Raw genomic sequence first — 13,872 nt, 5'->3', positions numbered from 1 at the left:
TTGGTTTAAACAAATTGGTTTAACACACTTATCAGAAACGAAACAAAATGACTTAAATATAGACCCTATGATAGTAGTAGACAAAATAAAACAAAATCAATCATCGTGTTGCATCGAAAGTGCATTATGAAGTTGAAAAAATCTTTTTAAAAAAGATATAGCATTGTTTCACAAAATACACAACACACAACAGTTAGAGAATTTTGTATAGCCAATATAAACAAAGCAACAGTAAAGTGCGTCTTCACTTAGCAATTGGTTGAGATTCATTTTGCTAGAGCACAATTGGAACAAACCATTCTCAAGCCAATCATTCTTCTTTACTTTCGCACTTCTCAATTTGTCCCGAGCCTTAATTTACTAAACCGGTGCCGTTATCAGTGTTTTGCGTGTTGCGATGGGTATCGGTGAGTGTCACGAATTTTTCTATAAAACAATTCCAAAACGATTCAATTGCAAACATGCTCCCCCTATTCTACATTTATTTTTCTCTCTTTTTGTTCCAAACTTTCCAAGTTACGGATTCGTTTTTACCACTATCTACCATTTTCTCTATTAAAAAATCGCTTCCGTTTGCATCTGTTTGTTTTTAGTACGATAATTTAATATATCTCAAATAGCTTAATACACTCCTATTGCTCTTTAAGTCGAATAAATTTTTGTTTTTGTTTCGTTCGGCTTGTATTTTTTTCGCTCATTGTGCTGTTGTGACAACGTAGAGCTTTTTGTATTGTTTTATATTTGATACAAAAGAACATCACATTTTTTATAGACTTTAAATAAACCAAGAAATGCATTTATTATAGTTTACTTTTTAGCATTTATATTTTTATTCTTAGCAGATCATTTCGGGAAAGAATAAAACTCATCCTGATAGTGGAGATCAGAAGATTGCCTTAAGAAAACACTTGATAATAAGAGAAGAAAAAAAACAAAAAAGATTTAAAGCTTCTCATGCTGCACCAATATGTAAAAAATGCATTAAACCGACTTGCGCCATTAGGATATAAAAAGACAAAAAGAAAAGTAAAGTATGCATTAAGATACTTTCATTTTAATCATCACATGTCACGAAATAATTAATTTAAAATATAAACTAAAACACCATTAACATACGATATAAAATATAAAAATGTTTTCACAGATACGTAGCATATCGCGGCTATGTTTAGTGATTCGTTGCTTATCTTATTTTATTTGTGTTTTTTTAGATTTTCCTCTTTCGTAGTTAAAACTGTTTTATTCAATTTTAGTAACGTCGCCGAAGAACACGATTTCGGTTGTCATTTTGTTGATTTTGGCAGAAAATCAACCTGAATTGTAATTGTTTGTGCATGTGTCTTTCCTTTGTACCTTTGTCTTATTCTAATCTTTTCTGTTTGCTAACTCTCTCTCTTAACTCTTGCAACGCTACTTTGTTAAGAGTCAGTTCTTTACGTTTGAGTATGTTACTTAATCTGTTAACCTTACCTTACCTTTACTGATTCGTTTAATCGTAAAAGACTACCCTGTAGTTTGTACGAGGCTGTTAATTGAATACGTATACTTATTAATCTGTTCATTTGTTGTTTTCCTTTCTTTCCTTATGCAGATAAATCCAACAGTGTGGCGCATCTGGTAGAAAACGAAGCGCCACTTGCAACGACTGGCAATGTTTCCATGCTATCTGGTGGTACTGCTATCGTTGGCCAAGAAGATACCACAACCACGACTGTTCTACTCGACGAAGATGGGATGGAGCTTGAAACGAGAGGCATCGGTGTACCATTGGATGAATCTAGTAACAAGTTAACGGGCAGCTACACGAACCTGTTTCGCGAATCGTTAACGAACGGTGCAAATAATGGTCCTCCGAGTGGCCAACAGGGCAAGCTTAACTATCATCATTTGAACAAGATGATGAGCGAGTGCGACAAAATACAAAGTGCGGACGAAATTATAAACGTTAGCGAACTTATGATGGTGTGCAGTGTCAGCGGGCACGAGAATGTGTACAGCAATGTGCCACCGGCACAAATTTCTCCGTCCGGGTCGGCCGTCGGTCTACTGTCGCCCAAACGGGCCAGCGTGGGAAGTAGCAATGTTTCCGGGGTAGACGTTACTACGGCGACAGTTGGTTCCGGTGGCTATCAACATGTATACTCGAACGTCACCGGTGCTGTCGGTGGTCAAGCCATTCCGGACCTGTCCACTGGTCCTACGGGGAATGGAACAGCAATGCAACAATTGCACACGCACCATGCACATCATCACCATCTAGCATTAGACGATCCATCGCAGCTACTCAGCTCTTCGTTTATTAGCAACGATCTCGATCTGGACGATCCAGTATTGTCCAGCTCCTTTGCCACGGCGAAAGGTACAAGCACTATGACGAAAATGCAACCACCCTCCTCTGTAAGTCATGGAGGTGCGGTGGCATTAGCACCGCCACAACAACAATCGCATTTAAAGCAACCGCAAACAATGATTACTACGATCGAGATGAAAAACGTCATCAAAACGCTCGATCCAAATGTAATCATTCAGCAATCGTCTAGTAGCTCCAGCGGGAACGCACCAATCCCTATCACGCCTGCAATAGCTTCCTCCCTATCGACGACTAATGTAATGGCTAGTAATGGTGGATCCAATAATAACAATAGCCACAACACCCACGGCGAATCGCCGATGTTTATATCGCCGAGTGCGAGTCGCATGCGATTGCTACAGGAATCCACGATGATCGATACGGCACTCGATCTCGACAGCTTGGACGGTTCGATCGGGAACCATTCGCAGTCCTGCTTGGTGAAGACAGCCATCGTGTAGTAGGATATTGTGAGCAAAAACCGTCCCAAAGATATGTACATTCCGCTGCGCTAGAACCGTTCGTTGTGGCGCTCTTCGTGACAAGAACAAAATGCGTGAAACAATGGTGAAGCATCCGTAGTTCCGTCGCCAAACTAACTGTTCGGTACAAAAGAAAGAGAATAAAGCCGTAAGAAACACCCTCAATGTGTAAAATTTTACACGTTGGTGCATTTTGTTAAACACCGTTGCTCACTGTTGTTATGAGCATAGTGAACATTGTAGATACAGTTGGCAAAAATAGTTCAAATAGAAAGCGGTTCGTGAGAGTAACGATCGAACTCTGGTTGCTATGTACACCGTTCTATCTTTTAAAACGATCCAAGTTCGTTTCACTACAGCGTTCCCTTCAATGCACTGGTTCAAAATGGGCTATTGCAGTAGTTGAAGAACAAAAAAACAATACAACCCAGCTGCAACAATATGATAGAAGAATTGAAATGATAGACCTATGCGACTAGTGTGGCGTAAAAGAAAATCAGGAAAATGATTTCTTTATCCCCTTCCGTTGCCCATTCTATTCGTTTCATATTTTATCCTTTTTTGCTTGATGTTATAAACCATTTCAATGGAATGCGAACATTCAAACTTTGTTTCTGGTTTTAAGTTGCGTGTTAGGGATCGTAAACCAATGTCGCAACGCTTGAGGGGTAAAGTTGATCGACGACTACCTGGTGGTATGAATTCAACCGATTGCTAGAGTGATATAAGACAACGATATGAATTAAAGTGAAATGAAAACGAAGAACGAAAAGAACTGTGTTTAACTGCTGTACGACACTAATCCATAGGATGTATATTTTGGTCTTGTTAAGAGATGCATACGAACGGGGGCGAAACTCGAGGATTAATTTCCGTACTGACAGGGATATGCAACAGTGAACTAAGTACCACATTGTTGAAAACATAGCAAAACATACCAATTGTTGTTTGTGAAAGGGCGCGCGCTAGAGAGAGATACAGAAAGAGTGAAAGTTGAATGAGATAGGTGTGTGTGTGTTCAATGATTAAGTTTATATGTTTGATCATAAACCATAATAAAACTTGTACAGGATATGATTGTGTTTACTGATTATTAGTTTTATTTGCGCCCAATTCGTGTTCTTTAAGGATAATATGTATCTTCGTTCCATTTTATATTAAGTTTATGCACAGTCATACCTACCCAAAGCAGGACACAGTAATCTGACATTATTTCACGATGGTGAACTAGCGTCCAACTGAAATTCGCAAGATCTACCGAAGAGCTAGTCCGCGAGCTAGCTGAAACTAAAGTTACTATCATTATGCTATCTCATGAGTGCATATGCCGGGTGTGCTAGGCAAGAGTAGTATTTTTGTTCTAATGTGTTGGCGTGTGAAACAGGAAAAAATATCAATTTGATTTATTGTTCCTGTAGTATTCAAGATTTCAACGTTCCGGATACTATGAGTATACTACCAAGGAGGAAATAACATTAAAGTATGCCTGCTATACCACATTCGAGTATTGCTTACTGTTGTCTCTTTTTCGCCATAGCCTTATCGATCGTGACAGATGATCCACGAATATGTAACCAATTAATCTTATAATTGATAAATGGTACTTAAACTATCGATAATTTTCCAAAATTTTCATATTTTTAGACGATAGCAGAAGATCATTCATACAACTGCAAAGTTAAATGGATTTAGTGTTACGTCCTCCTTGGACATGATCTTTTGGTTTATGGAAGTGATAAAACCGGTCGTAATAATAATAGCTACTATTAAAGGTTCTTAGATCAAGATCCTTGGGTAACGCTGCTCAACGAAAGTTAGTTTAGTCGGAACTAACAAAATGTGCTACACTACTACAATTTAAATTAAGAAAAGTGCATAATTAACTAACTGAACAAATCCTGGAATGGTTCCGCAGAACAATTTTTTTGGGCCCTTTCTTAGGTAGTCGTGACTGAACTGCACTACAAACTTCCTATTCCAAACGCTATACACAAACCAATTGACTACTATTTTCACAGTAAAGTTTGTTGAACTGTGGATGGATGAGCGAGCAAATGTAACTTTACAATGCGGCGATATTGACTGTAATAACGTTGTTTTATTGTCGTACTCCAACTATATTAGTCTCTCTTGAACGGTTTTAGATTAGCATACACATACATTTTTCATAGTTTCCTTTCATAGTTTTTTCATCACTTTCTTTGTTTTTTTACATAGATCGCTTTTCACTCCAGCTACAAGTAAAACAGTGTTTAAATACTTATCTAATAATTCGTATTCGTATGTTAGCAATCTTACGGAGGCATACAGGCCGCGGGGCGCGCACAGAAAGCGCTACATTCACAACTTCATCTACTAATTGTTTGCTTGCGTACAGTGTGACCAGCTGTGGTCGTACAATATGTACAATTGGGGCCTGCATGGGCCTTGTAAGGGTGGTGTGCGTATAGTGCCATGGTGTGTTTACTACTGTTCTTCTGCTATTAATTTATTTTTATGCCAATTGTTCCTTGCCAATGTACCAACGTAACCAAATATTTATAAGTCTAAACTTGAAAAATTAAAGCACCAAACAAATGGATGGATAAATTCGCAAACACAAACTAACCTACACTTCCATATTGAGCATTCGCCATTTAACCTTTGCTTGAATGAACGGATCTAAACACTTAATTGTAACGTAAACGTTTTCCTGAGTTAATTGCTCTTGGGGCTCGCTGAATACAACGGACGCGTAAATATAAACAAAGCGTAAGTTTCTTATGATTTCCGTACAACTATGAGACATTAGGAACTAAAACAATCTCGATACTCAAAAAACAATACAAAGTATAAGTACATACCCTTTCATTTGCCGATGCGTGTCAAGAGTGGGGTTTTCTTCTGAACGCGTCTACTAACTCCAATTAAGCGGCATATTAGGCAATTGCGGCGAGTATATGTCCTTGTCTTAACATCTAGCTAAATCATATCCAATCCGGATAGAATTCGTGATGAAGCGTGAAATCGCATTATTCGATACAGCAGTATATAGTTCCTTATATTTTGTTAGCCCTGTTCCTTTGCTTTACGGCCCCTCCTAAATTGGAACAAACCATTGGACAAAGTATTTAAAACTTTGCAAGTCAAGTGTGATATGGAACGGCACGCATTTCACTGGGATCAGTTGCACATTCTGCCATCCCTCTAGTACGTTCAATTACAACTTCTGGAGGGATATGCAGATTCCTGTTTTCCCCTTGAATAACCCGAGTTTTGGTGTAAAAATTTGCCTGAGCACTTGGAGACTGGAAGACAAGCGTATGACCGGGGGTTTGTTTTATGAACAAAAGAACGAGTATACCCCTGCACTGCCGTCTGGGGGTGGGCGCTTGGAGAGGAAGTATATCTTTAGTTGCGCTTCCGCCGACCCCTACTATCAGTGGTTAAGGATCAACACCATTTCATCGTAGATCGCAAAGTAAAACGCCGACATAAAGCACGCCTTCAACAGCGCCGGATACAGTCCCTTGTACAGCCCGATCATGCCCTCCTGCTTGGCGATGTTGTACAGACAGTTGAACATGTTATCACAAACAAAATGACGCCCGTACGTTTGACGGCTTTTGGCGAAGCCCTGTATCTGTAGCCGCTTTTTGGCGAGATCCAGCGGATACACGAGCAGCTTCGTACACAGCCCTGCCAGTCCACCGCAAATGAACAGCTCGATCGCCGGTAGCGTCTCGTTCGCGCTGATATTGAAATACTGCCGGAACATGCTGCCAAAGATGTTGTAGAACATAAATTGGCCCCCGGTAAGCGGTGCAATTTGGAGCACGCTCGGCCCCAACCCCCTGTACAGTCCGCGTACGCCTTCGTATGTGTAGATGAGCTTCAGTCCCTGAACCGAGCTGCGATAACCTCGGCCCGGGTCTTGCGAGATCAGCCGTGTACGGACGACATCCAGTGGTAACGTAATCACGGTAGCGAACGTACCGCTCAATGCACCGCACACAAAGTTGCGACCACTCTGATGTCGCTCAAAGGTGTCGACCGTTCGCAACAGATGGTTGAATCGTTCGTAGGATGAAAACTGTGCCACACCGTAAATGATCGAAAGCACCTGTGCGGGATTGTGGCCCTTCCAGAAGGCACGAAGACCTTCTTCACGATACACTAACCGGGTCGATTGAGCGATGGTGCGATACTTCGAGGTTACGTGCTGTTCACTGAGCGGTTCCACCTGCAGCTGGAAGCGTATCTTCAGCACATCCAACGGCTGACAGATGAATCGTGTTATGCACCCAGCAAAGCCTCCTGCGATGCCCGAATTCGACGACGTATCGTTTTTGTCACGATCCATGATGCTTGCGCTCTCGTTCTATCTTATGTGCGAATGCGTTCTCTTGTGCGTTGCTACGCAACGAGCGGAGCGGTAGAATTCACGGACTCACGCGTTCGAAGTATTATTCAAACGTAAAATAGCCACATTTCATAATAATGGTTCACTTGCTCAAAAGTATTCATCATTACGTTTCTATTACAAATGTAAAAATTTGCGCCCAGTTCGTCCCGTATGCGTGCACGCACATTTCCTTTGGCTGCTTTTCTTTTCCCTCACTCACAGGCACATCAAAAATACACTTCCTTACTCGGATGGACGCATTCCACGAACAACACCGAACGATTTTCTGGAGCACCAACCAATTTTCACACAGTGCATATTGTGTTACCCGTACAGTGAGGTTGTTATATCATCACCACCTTCTTTTTCACGTTCGTCTTAGTCGCTGTAGTCACCGTAGTTCATTTGCGAGGTTAGAATTTAGATGTTGTTGCTGATGGTTTTGTAACCACCACAGCACCGCACCTCCTGTACAACTTTAGTTTCGTGAGGACGCCAAAACAGCAGCGACAGCACGGGCGAAACTTCCATTCCACTGTCGAATTCACCGAGTCCACTTCATTTGGCTTGTTTTCGTTGAATGGGATGAGGAGGGGTAGTGGTTTGTCACCTTCACCCTTATCGGTCCACGTTTCAAGGTGCAATCGTGCAACCGTTTGCTCGTCTTCTCCACCGACGGTGCAAGCTTTTGTTCATCCTCAATTCCGAGCGCTTCGTATGGTGAGTGTTTTGTTTTTAACTTCTTGCTCTTATGGACTACAATGTCGCTTGCATGTGGGACTTCTACACTATCTGGTGGCTTACACTAAGCGCCTCTGTACGTGCATCGCAGCCCTGTTAACCACCACTTCAAGGTAATGCATCTTTTAACCTAAAACGAGTAAAATAACGATACGTGAATGCCCTTCTCTGTCATGATTATTAGAATCTAGCCCTCTAACACTCAGTATCGATGCTGCGAATTTCGTGACTGCTATAGACACCTATTTTAGATGAGCTGACGCGTTTACTACAACCACAACAACACAACAATTTCACCATGTGCGTCGCTATTAATAGCACAACCCAGTCTATTTTCACACACCGTTCGAATCAAGCCGACATCAACACCCTTTGGTGTGACATAAGCGTAGCCGGTTTTCTGTCCCAAAGAACCAGCATGTAAACAAACGACTAGCAGCGAAAAAAGGCTTTACCAGAGGGCGTACGTGTTTACGTAAACGTTTGCCCATCGACACATTCCCCTTCTATGCGCCTTTCTAGCTTACCTTGTGGACAAGGTGTACCGTTCGTTCGACGATCCCACCAACAATGAAAAAAACCCCGCAAGGTCGCGGCCAAATTTAATGAATCGCGGGAATGCAAACAGTTCCACCACCATCCATCGCTGTGTCGGTTGCTTCTTGTAATGAGCGTGCTTGTGTCCGGTGTATGAGTGTTTGAGAAATGCACAGGAACCTGTGCTATTGCGCACGAATAATTGTTTCGTTTTGTTTACGAGTGGTTTGCTTTGACAGGTATCAAAACAGCTGACGTATACAAGGTGGAATGTGAGGTTTAAATGGACCGGAAGTGTGACAACTACCGCACTCTGAAATACCGTACACCTGCTGTGCATTTTGCTCATAGGAAGGCGATTTATCAATTACACTCAGCTAAAATCAGTTAATGTTTTATAAAAATCACTCTCAAACATAAAACAAACATCTCGCATCTATAAAGTTTGTAGACAAATAATGTGCATTAAAATTTGATTTTGAATGGTCGGTTGATTTTTTTCATAAAGGTGAACTAGCTCGTTAGCTCAGTAGTTGACGCCGCTCAGCTCACCCAGCAAGATCACCTAGGAAGAGGTAATAAGAATTCCAATTTCTCACAGTTGTCCCTTTTCACATGTGACCAATGGTCATGATTGAAAATCAACTATTGTTTGTTGGCATCACTGTATTGTCCAACACAGAACAGTGATCGAACGATAAATAGATTCGACCGAATGAATAGCTCTTCATCTCATCAACATCGTTGAATTCACTGCCAACTGAGGTAATACAAGAGAACATACTCGGAGATGATAATTACAATACGCATTCGCCATCGGTACATACAGAGCAGAAACTTATAGAGAACATTGCTTTTAAAAATTTATTGTTGTTAAAAAATATTTTACACTTCGACACCCACGACACCCTTAATGATATTACAAACTCAATGGTCATTACTTCTTGTAATAGCCTTTAATTTATGCTAAACCATCACACACAATACGAAGACAAATCACTATTTTTTAAACGTGTTTAATAGGCCACTAGGCATCCCCAAGGGGGCCGGCTAAATCAAACATTTCTTATGTTCATTTTTTTTTCTCCTCACAACTAAACGACCAAAGATTGCTACTCGAACGAAATCTGTCGCTTAGCTTTCATGATGCTCGAATTAAACGAACCACCGACCAGCAGTTTGTTGGTATTCACATTACTGCCTAGCAGGGTTAAATTCTTTTCCGTCCGGAAAGGACTTACGTTTTTCTGGTCTTTCCCAGAGAAAAGCAGTTGCTTTTTTATGGAACGTTGGCGCAGCTCGCTGTCGACATTTTCGCGCAATGCAGTAGTAGTGGTGTTTAGACCAACCATATTAACGCTACCGGTCGATGCTGCAGGCTTCATATGTGCGGTGCGTAGGAAACTGCTTGTTTGCGACAGTTGTGATAAACCACCGAAGGAGCTACCCTGCGACAACATGGAACTCTGGCTCAGACAGCTTTGACTAGCGCTCAGCGAATAGTCGAATGGGGACGATCCGTCAAAGGAAGCTATGCTAGTCGTCCGTTTCAACTTGCGCAGTTCGTATTCCTCGGGCGCGATGTAACCCTGCAATTTCGGCATGTTCCGCGCATTCATGATGCGCGTTTTTTCACGGAAATAAATATCATCCACACTTTTACCCTGTATCACTTCGTACACATGCTTGTTTGCTAACCTGTTAGAAATAAACGAAAGGAAAACGAATTCACCTATTTAAACAACAACCAAATTCGTCTTGCCGCTTTGGGAGTTTAAAACGTCATACTCACTTCAGAAGCTTCTCGCTTGTACTGCTGATGGTTTGATCGTTAAATTCTAAAAAAAGTCTCTTCACTACACGCACCAAGTTGGAAGCATGTTGTTTAAATAGTTCATGTTTTGCTGAAATTTGCTTGCTTTGCAGTGCTTGCGAAACGGCCCATAGCAATTTCTGTAATAATAATAATAGATACAACATATATCAAAGACATTGATGAGAAAGTGGCGACAATTTCCTTACCTTTTTGTGGTTTTCCGTCAGCGTTATCATTGGACGTGGCCCATCTGCAGAGGAAATTTCCGAATTCGCACGAATCAATGATTTCCCTCCAACTACCGGTGCACAATCAATCGATCCCGTCGATGGAAGGGTCATACTTTGCAAGCCCACGCAGAAACTTTTGCTACGAGCAAACTTCAGCGAACGTGGCGTCAAATCTTCTTCCGTTAAACCGGAAGATTCCGTGCGCCGAATTTTCTCCGTCCGCTCGCCGCACGCATTTTCTACGCTATTGTCGTCAGCAGTGGAAGAGCGTCGTCGCTTGGTCGATATCGTGTTGGTAGACGTACTGGACGAAACATTATATACATTTAAACTAGATGTCGGCTCATAGTCATTCTCCGTTGTGCCTCCGCGTGATTGGGAAAATAATGATCGTTTTGATTTTAACATTCGAGCCTCAGAAAATATCGAACGGTTCGTTTGTTTGCTATTGCTACCGAGAGAAGGATGATCATCGTTGCGTGCTGAACAAGATGGGCCACTATTCTGTGGGCTTAAGAACAGAGCACGTTTAGAGGACTCACGCGTAGCAGGAACGTGTACTTGCGTGGATGATTTACCAGAGGCACTAGTACGAAGCAAAGATAGTTTTTTAGACGACGAACCCGGTGTAAGACGACGTGGGGATTTCCTGCCACCTGGTGTTCGTCGTTTGGGTGTTTTAATTTTATTTTTCCTTCGATTGTCTGATTTTCTGAAGAAAAAAAACCGAGAGCACAAATGAGAAATGCACAGTGCTAAGACATATTTTTCGCTCACCAAAGACACGATGCAAAATAACTTACTTGGGATCTAGTAGCACTTGTCTATTATTGCACACACGGTGCGGATTTAGTCGTCTCAGTACACCCGCATTGATGGCAGCTTTTCCAGCGCTTACTATGCTACCACTCTGGCTGCCACTCGTATTAAGTAAACTCTCGGAAGAAAACGTAGCCCTGCGTCTAGCTAGGTGGCTTAATCGCCTTCCTGGTGATTGGTTTAACATTCTATAGGGAGGAAAGAACGTAAGGTAAGTCCTTTAATGTTGTGATACAAATTATCATATGGTGGATTCCCTAGCGAACCCCTCGATACACTTACTTTAATCGTTGGTTTCGTTTTTTAGCGCTTGATTGCATAATGGTCATATTGAAAGAACAACTTGTTTCGGCGCTTATGTATCGCTCAATGTATCTTAAGCCTAAAAGTTCAAAAGACTCGGATACCCTCGACCGGTTGTAATGCAGTCCGTGTGCCCTATGTTTCTTTAGTTCGGGCCATTTCAAGCTGACCAGTTCGTCAGTCGAATGTGTTGGCTTCGTGAGACAACGCTGCTCCTGTTTGTTGTCAGCTTCACAATCACCACCAATACCTTTCCTGTGTAACGCGTTTTTCACTAACCACGATTCCACATTGCTCCGATATATGGTAAGCATGGTGCCAACATCAATATCCGAGTGGGTTAAGGCTGGTGGTGGTGGTATACCTGCTAGGGACATCTTCATTCGTTTTAACAGAATACGATCAACACGATCCGTGCTGGTTTCATCTTCACATTCTTCTTCTTTCGCTCCGACTGCACTAGCGCGTTGGTATGAGCGATGCAAATAATCGTAATTTTCCTTCTCCTGGTAATCACAATTACTTCTACCTGCGCCACTTTCCTCCACACCATCATCATCATCATCGTCCGCGAACAAATCCGGTGACTTTTCGTTATTGTAATGATTTAATGAATTGTTCTCCTTCGTCAGCAGTTCTAGTGATTCGTTGAACTTTGCCTCCCGTGTTTGCAAATCACTTTTGCAACTAGCATCGGCCACTTGCGGAGGTTCCTTACTGGAGCCGTCGATTGGAATCGTCAGTGGATGGCTGGGGTTAGTCAATGATTTTATTTTACCATTAAAAGAAAGGTCGGCATTCTGGTCCGGTTCCTCACACTCCGTTTGTGACCGTTCACCGTCTACACCAAGCATGTTGTCTACTGCATTACAACTGTCGTCAGAAAGAAGCGAACCAGGCAGCACTCGTTTCTTATGATTAGATCCTTGTCGACATGTGCCACAATCATTCGATCGTTGGTCAATGGTGCAGAGAATTTCTCTGTTCATACTTTCACTGGATGTTCCTCCGGTATTAGTGTTACACTCGCTTATCGGCTGTAGAATGATTAAAATGTGTCGAAAAACCAAAAAAAAAAAGATAAGAATGAACTCTTCAAATTCACACCGAGTTGAGAAATACTTACTGTACCAATATCACCTAAAGAAGTATTATCACTCAATCTTAACTTTGTGATCATTCTTGATACAACTTACTAATGCACAAAAAAACTAATCTGATGAGAACAAAAATCTTTCATTTATAAAACTGCACTGAAGGCGTATCTCAACCAACTCTCATTCTGGTCTTTAGCCGTCAACAACCTTATTGCAGAATATCCATTTACCCATGCACTAATCACTCAATTAACGACATGATCGCGATAATCTTCACATTAGGCAACTACACTGCGTTCGCGCAATACCGAAAATGTCGCTAAACCGATGCCACTCTAGCGCGCGGGTTCAACCTCACTCATGTGTATGCGCGTGTGTGTGTGTATGTGCGTGTGTAAAGTTCTACGTCACCCCCATGAGGAACTATATTACGCGTTTTAAAGACCTGCGCCAAATGCATATGCTCATTTAACCACTCTTAATACCCAACTCAATTGCAAATATGAATGGAAAACCGCACAGTTTGAAACAATGCAGTATATTATTACTCTAGGGATAAAGTTAAGCTAGACAAATGTGCGTCTCCGTTTGAGCCATCTGCGACTACAATTGTAAATAGGCTGTCATCACAAGCCCGCTTATCAAGCACGGTTGACACATAACATCAAAGGCAACGAAAAGTGTCTGTATCCAATTGTCTTAGTTCAGTTCGTGTAAATTTTAGAAATGCGATGCGGTTTTGCATAGTTATTAATTTATTAAAGTTTGTGATAAAAATAATCTCTTTTTAATCCAAGGTATTAAAACACATTCTTTGTATTCGTTTTGCAGGCATAACTATGTGGAGCGTCTAGGAAAGCGTGTGTCTATTGCCCTTTATCCGACGCTGTCAAATTTTCGAACAGTTTCATTTCGCACAACACAGGCGTATAGAACTTGTCAACAAGTAGCGCGAACAAACACAGTTCCATATTTCCTGTATTATCCAGCTGAAGTAGTTAATTTGGACGTTAATTGTTTATTCAACATCAAAATTGACAACTTTTGGATTTAAGAGTGTATTATAAGAAGTGTCACAGCCTGACCTACTACAACTCCGTTCAGAACTAATCC

At 41.5% G+C, this 13,872-nt stretch overlaps 2 protein-coding genes across 2 annotated transcripts; both read right to left on the bottom strand.

The window, feature by feature from the left end:
• Window positions 1-6,250: 6,250 nt before the first annotated feature.
• Window positions 6,251-7,174, bottom strand: LOC128713655 (mitochondrial thiamine pyrophosphate carrier-like). The gene has a single exon (XM_053808518.1). The coding sequence runs from the start codon at window positions 7,172-7,174 to the stop codon at window positions 6,251-6,253; it is 924 nt and encodes a 307-aa protein (XP_053664493.1).
• A 2,432-nt stretch (window positions 7,175-9,606) lies between these two features.
• Window positions 9,607-12,842, bottom strand: LOC128714285 (uncharacterized). Its single transcript, XM_053809161.1, has 6 exons — window positions 12,789-12,842; window positions 11,642-12,699; window positions 11,344-11,547; window positions 10,517-11,252; window positions 10,287-10,447; window positions 9,607-10,192 (listed from the first exon to the last, which is right to left on the bottom strand). The coding sequence occupies exons 1-6, from the start codon at window positions 12,840-12,842 to the stop codon at window positions 9,607-9,609; spliced, it is 2,799 nt and encodes a 932-aa protein (XP_053665136.1).
• Between the last annotated feature and the right edge of the window lie 1,030 nt (window positions 12,843-13,872).

This window comes from Anopheles marshallii, chromosome 3 (assembly GCF_943734725.1).
Source record: "Anopheles marshallii chromosome 3, idAnoMarsDA_429_01, whole genome shotgun sequence".
Lineage (NCBI taxonomy): Eukaryota > Metazoa > Arthropoda > Insecta > Diptera > Culicidae > Anopheles > Anopheles marshallii.
The sequence above is the reverse complement of the archived record's forward strand: the minus strand, read 5'-3'. Positions and strand labels throughout refer to the sequence as shown.

What these genes read in the sequence shown, in the direction of transcription:
- LOC128713655 (XM_053808518.1), bottom strand. Translation starts at nt 7,174, where the DNA reads ATGGATCGTGACAAAAACGATACGTCGTCGAATTCGGGCATCGCAGGA.
- LOC128714285 (XM_053809161.1), bottom strand. Translation starts at nt 12,842, where the DNA reads ATGATCACAAAGTTAAGATTGAGTGATAATACTTCTTTAGGTGATATT. An exon ending in AAACGAAACCAACGATTAAA is followed by an intron (nt 11,548 to 11,641) that starts GTAAGTGTATCG and finishes TCCTCCCTATAG; the next exon opens with AATGTTAAACCAATCACCAG. An exon ending in TGACGGAAAACCACAAAAAG is followed by an intron (nt 10,448 to 10,516) that starts GTAAGGAAATTG and finishes TTATTATTACAG; the next exon opens with AAATTGCTATGGGCCGTTTC.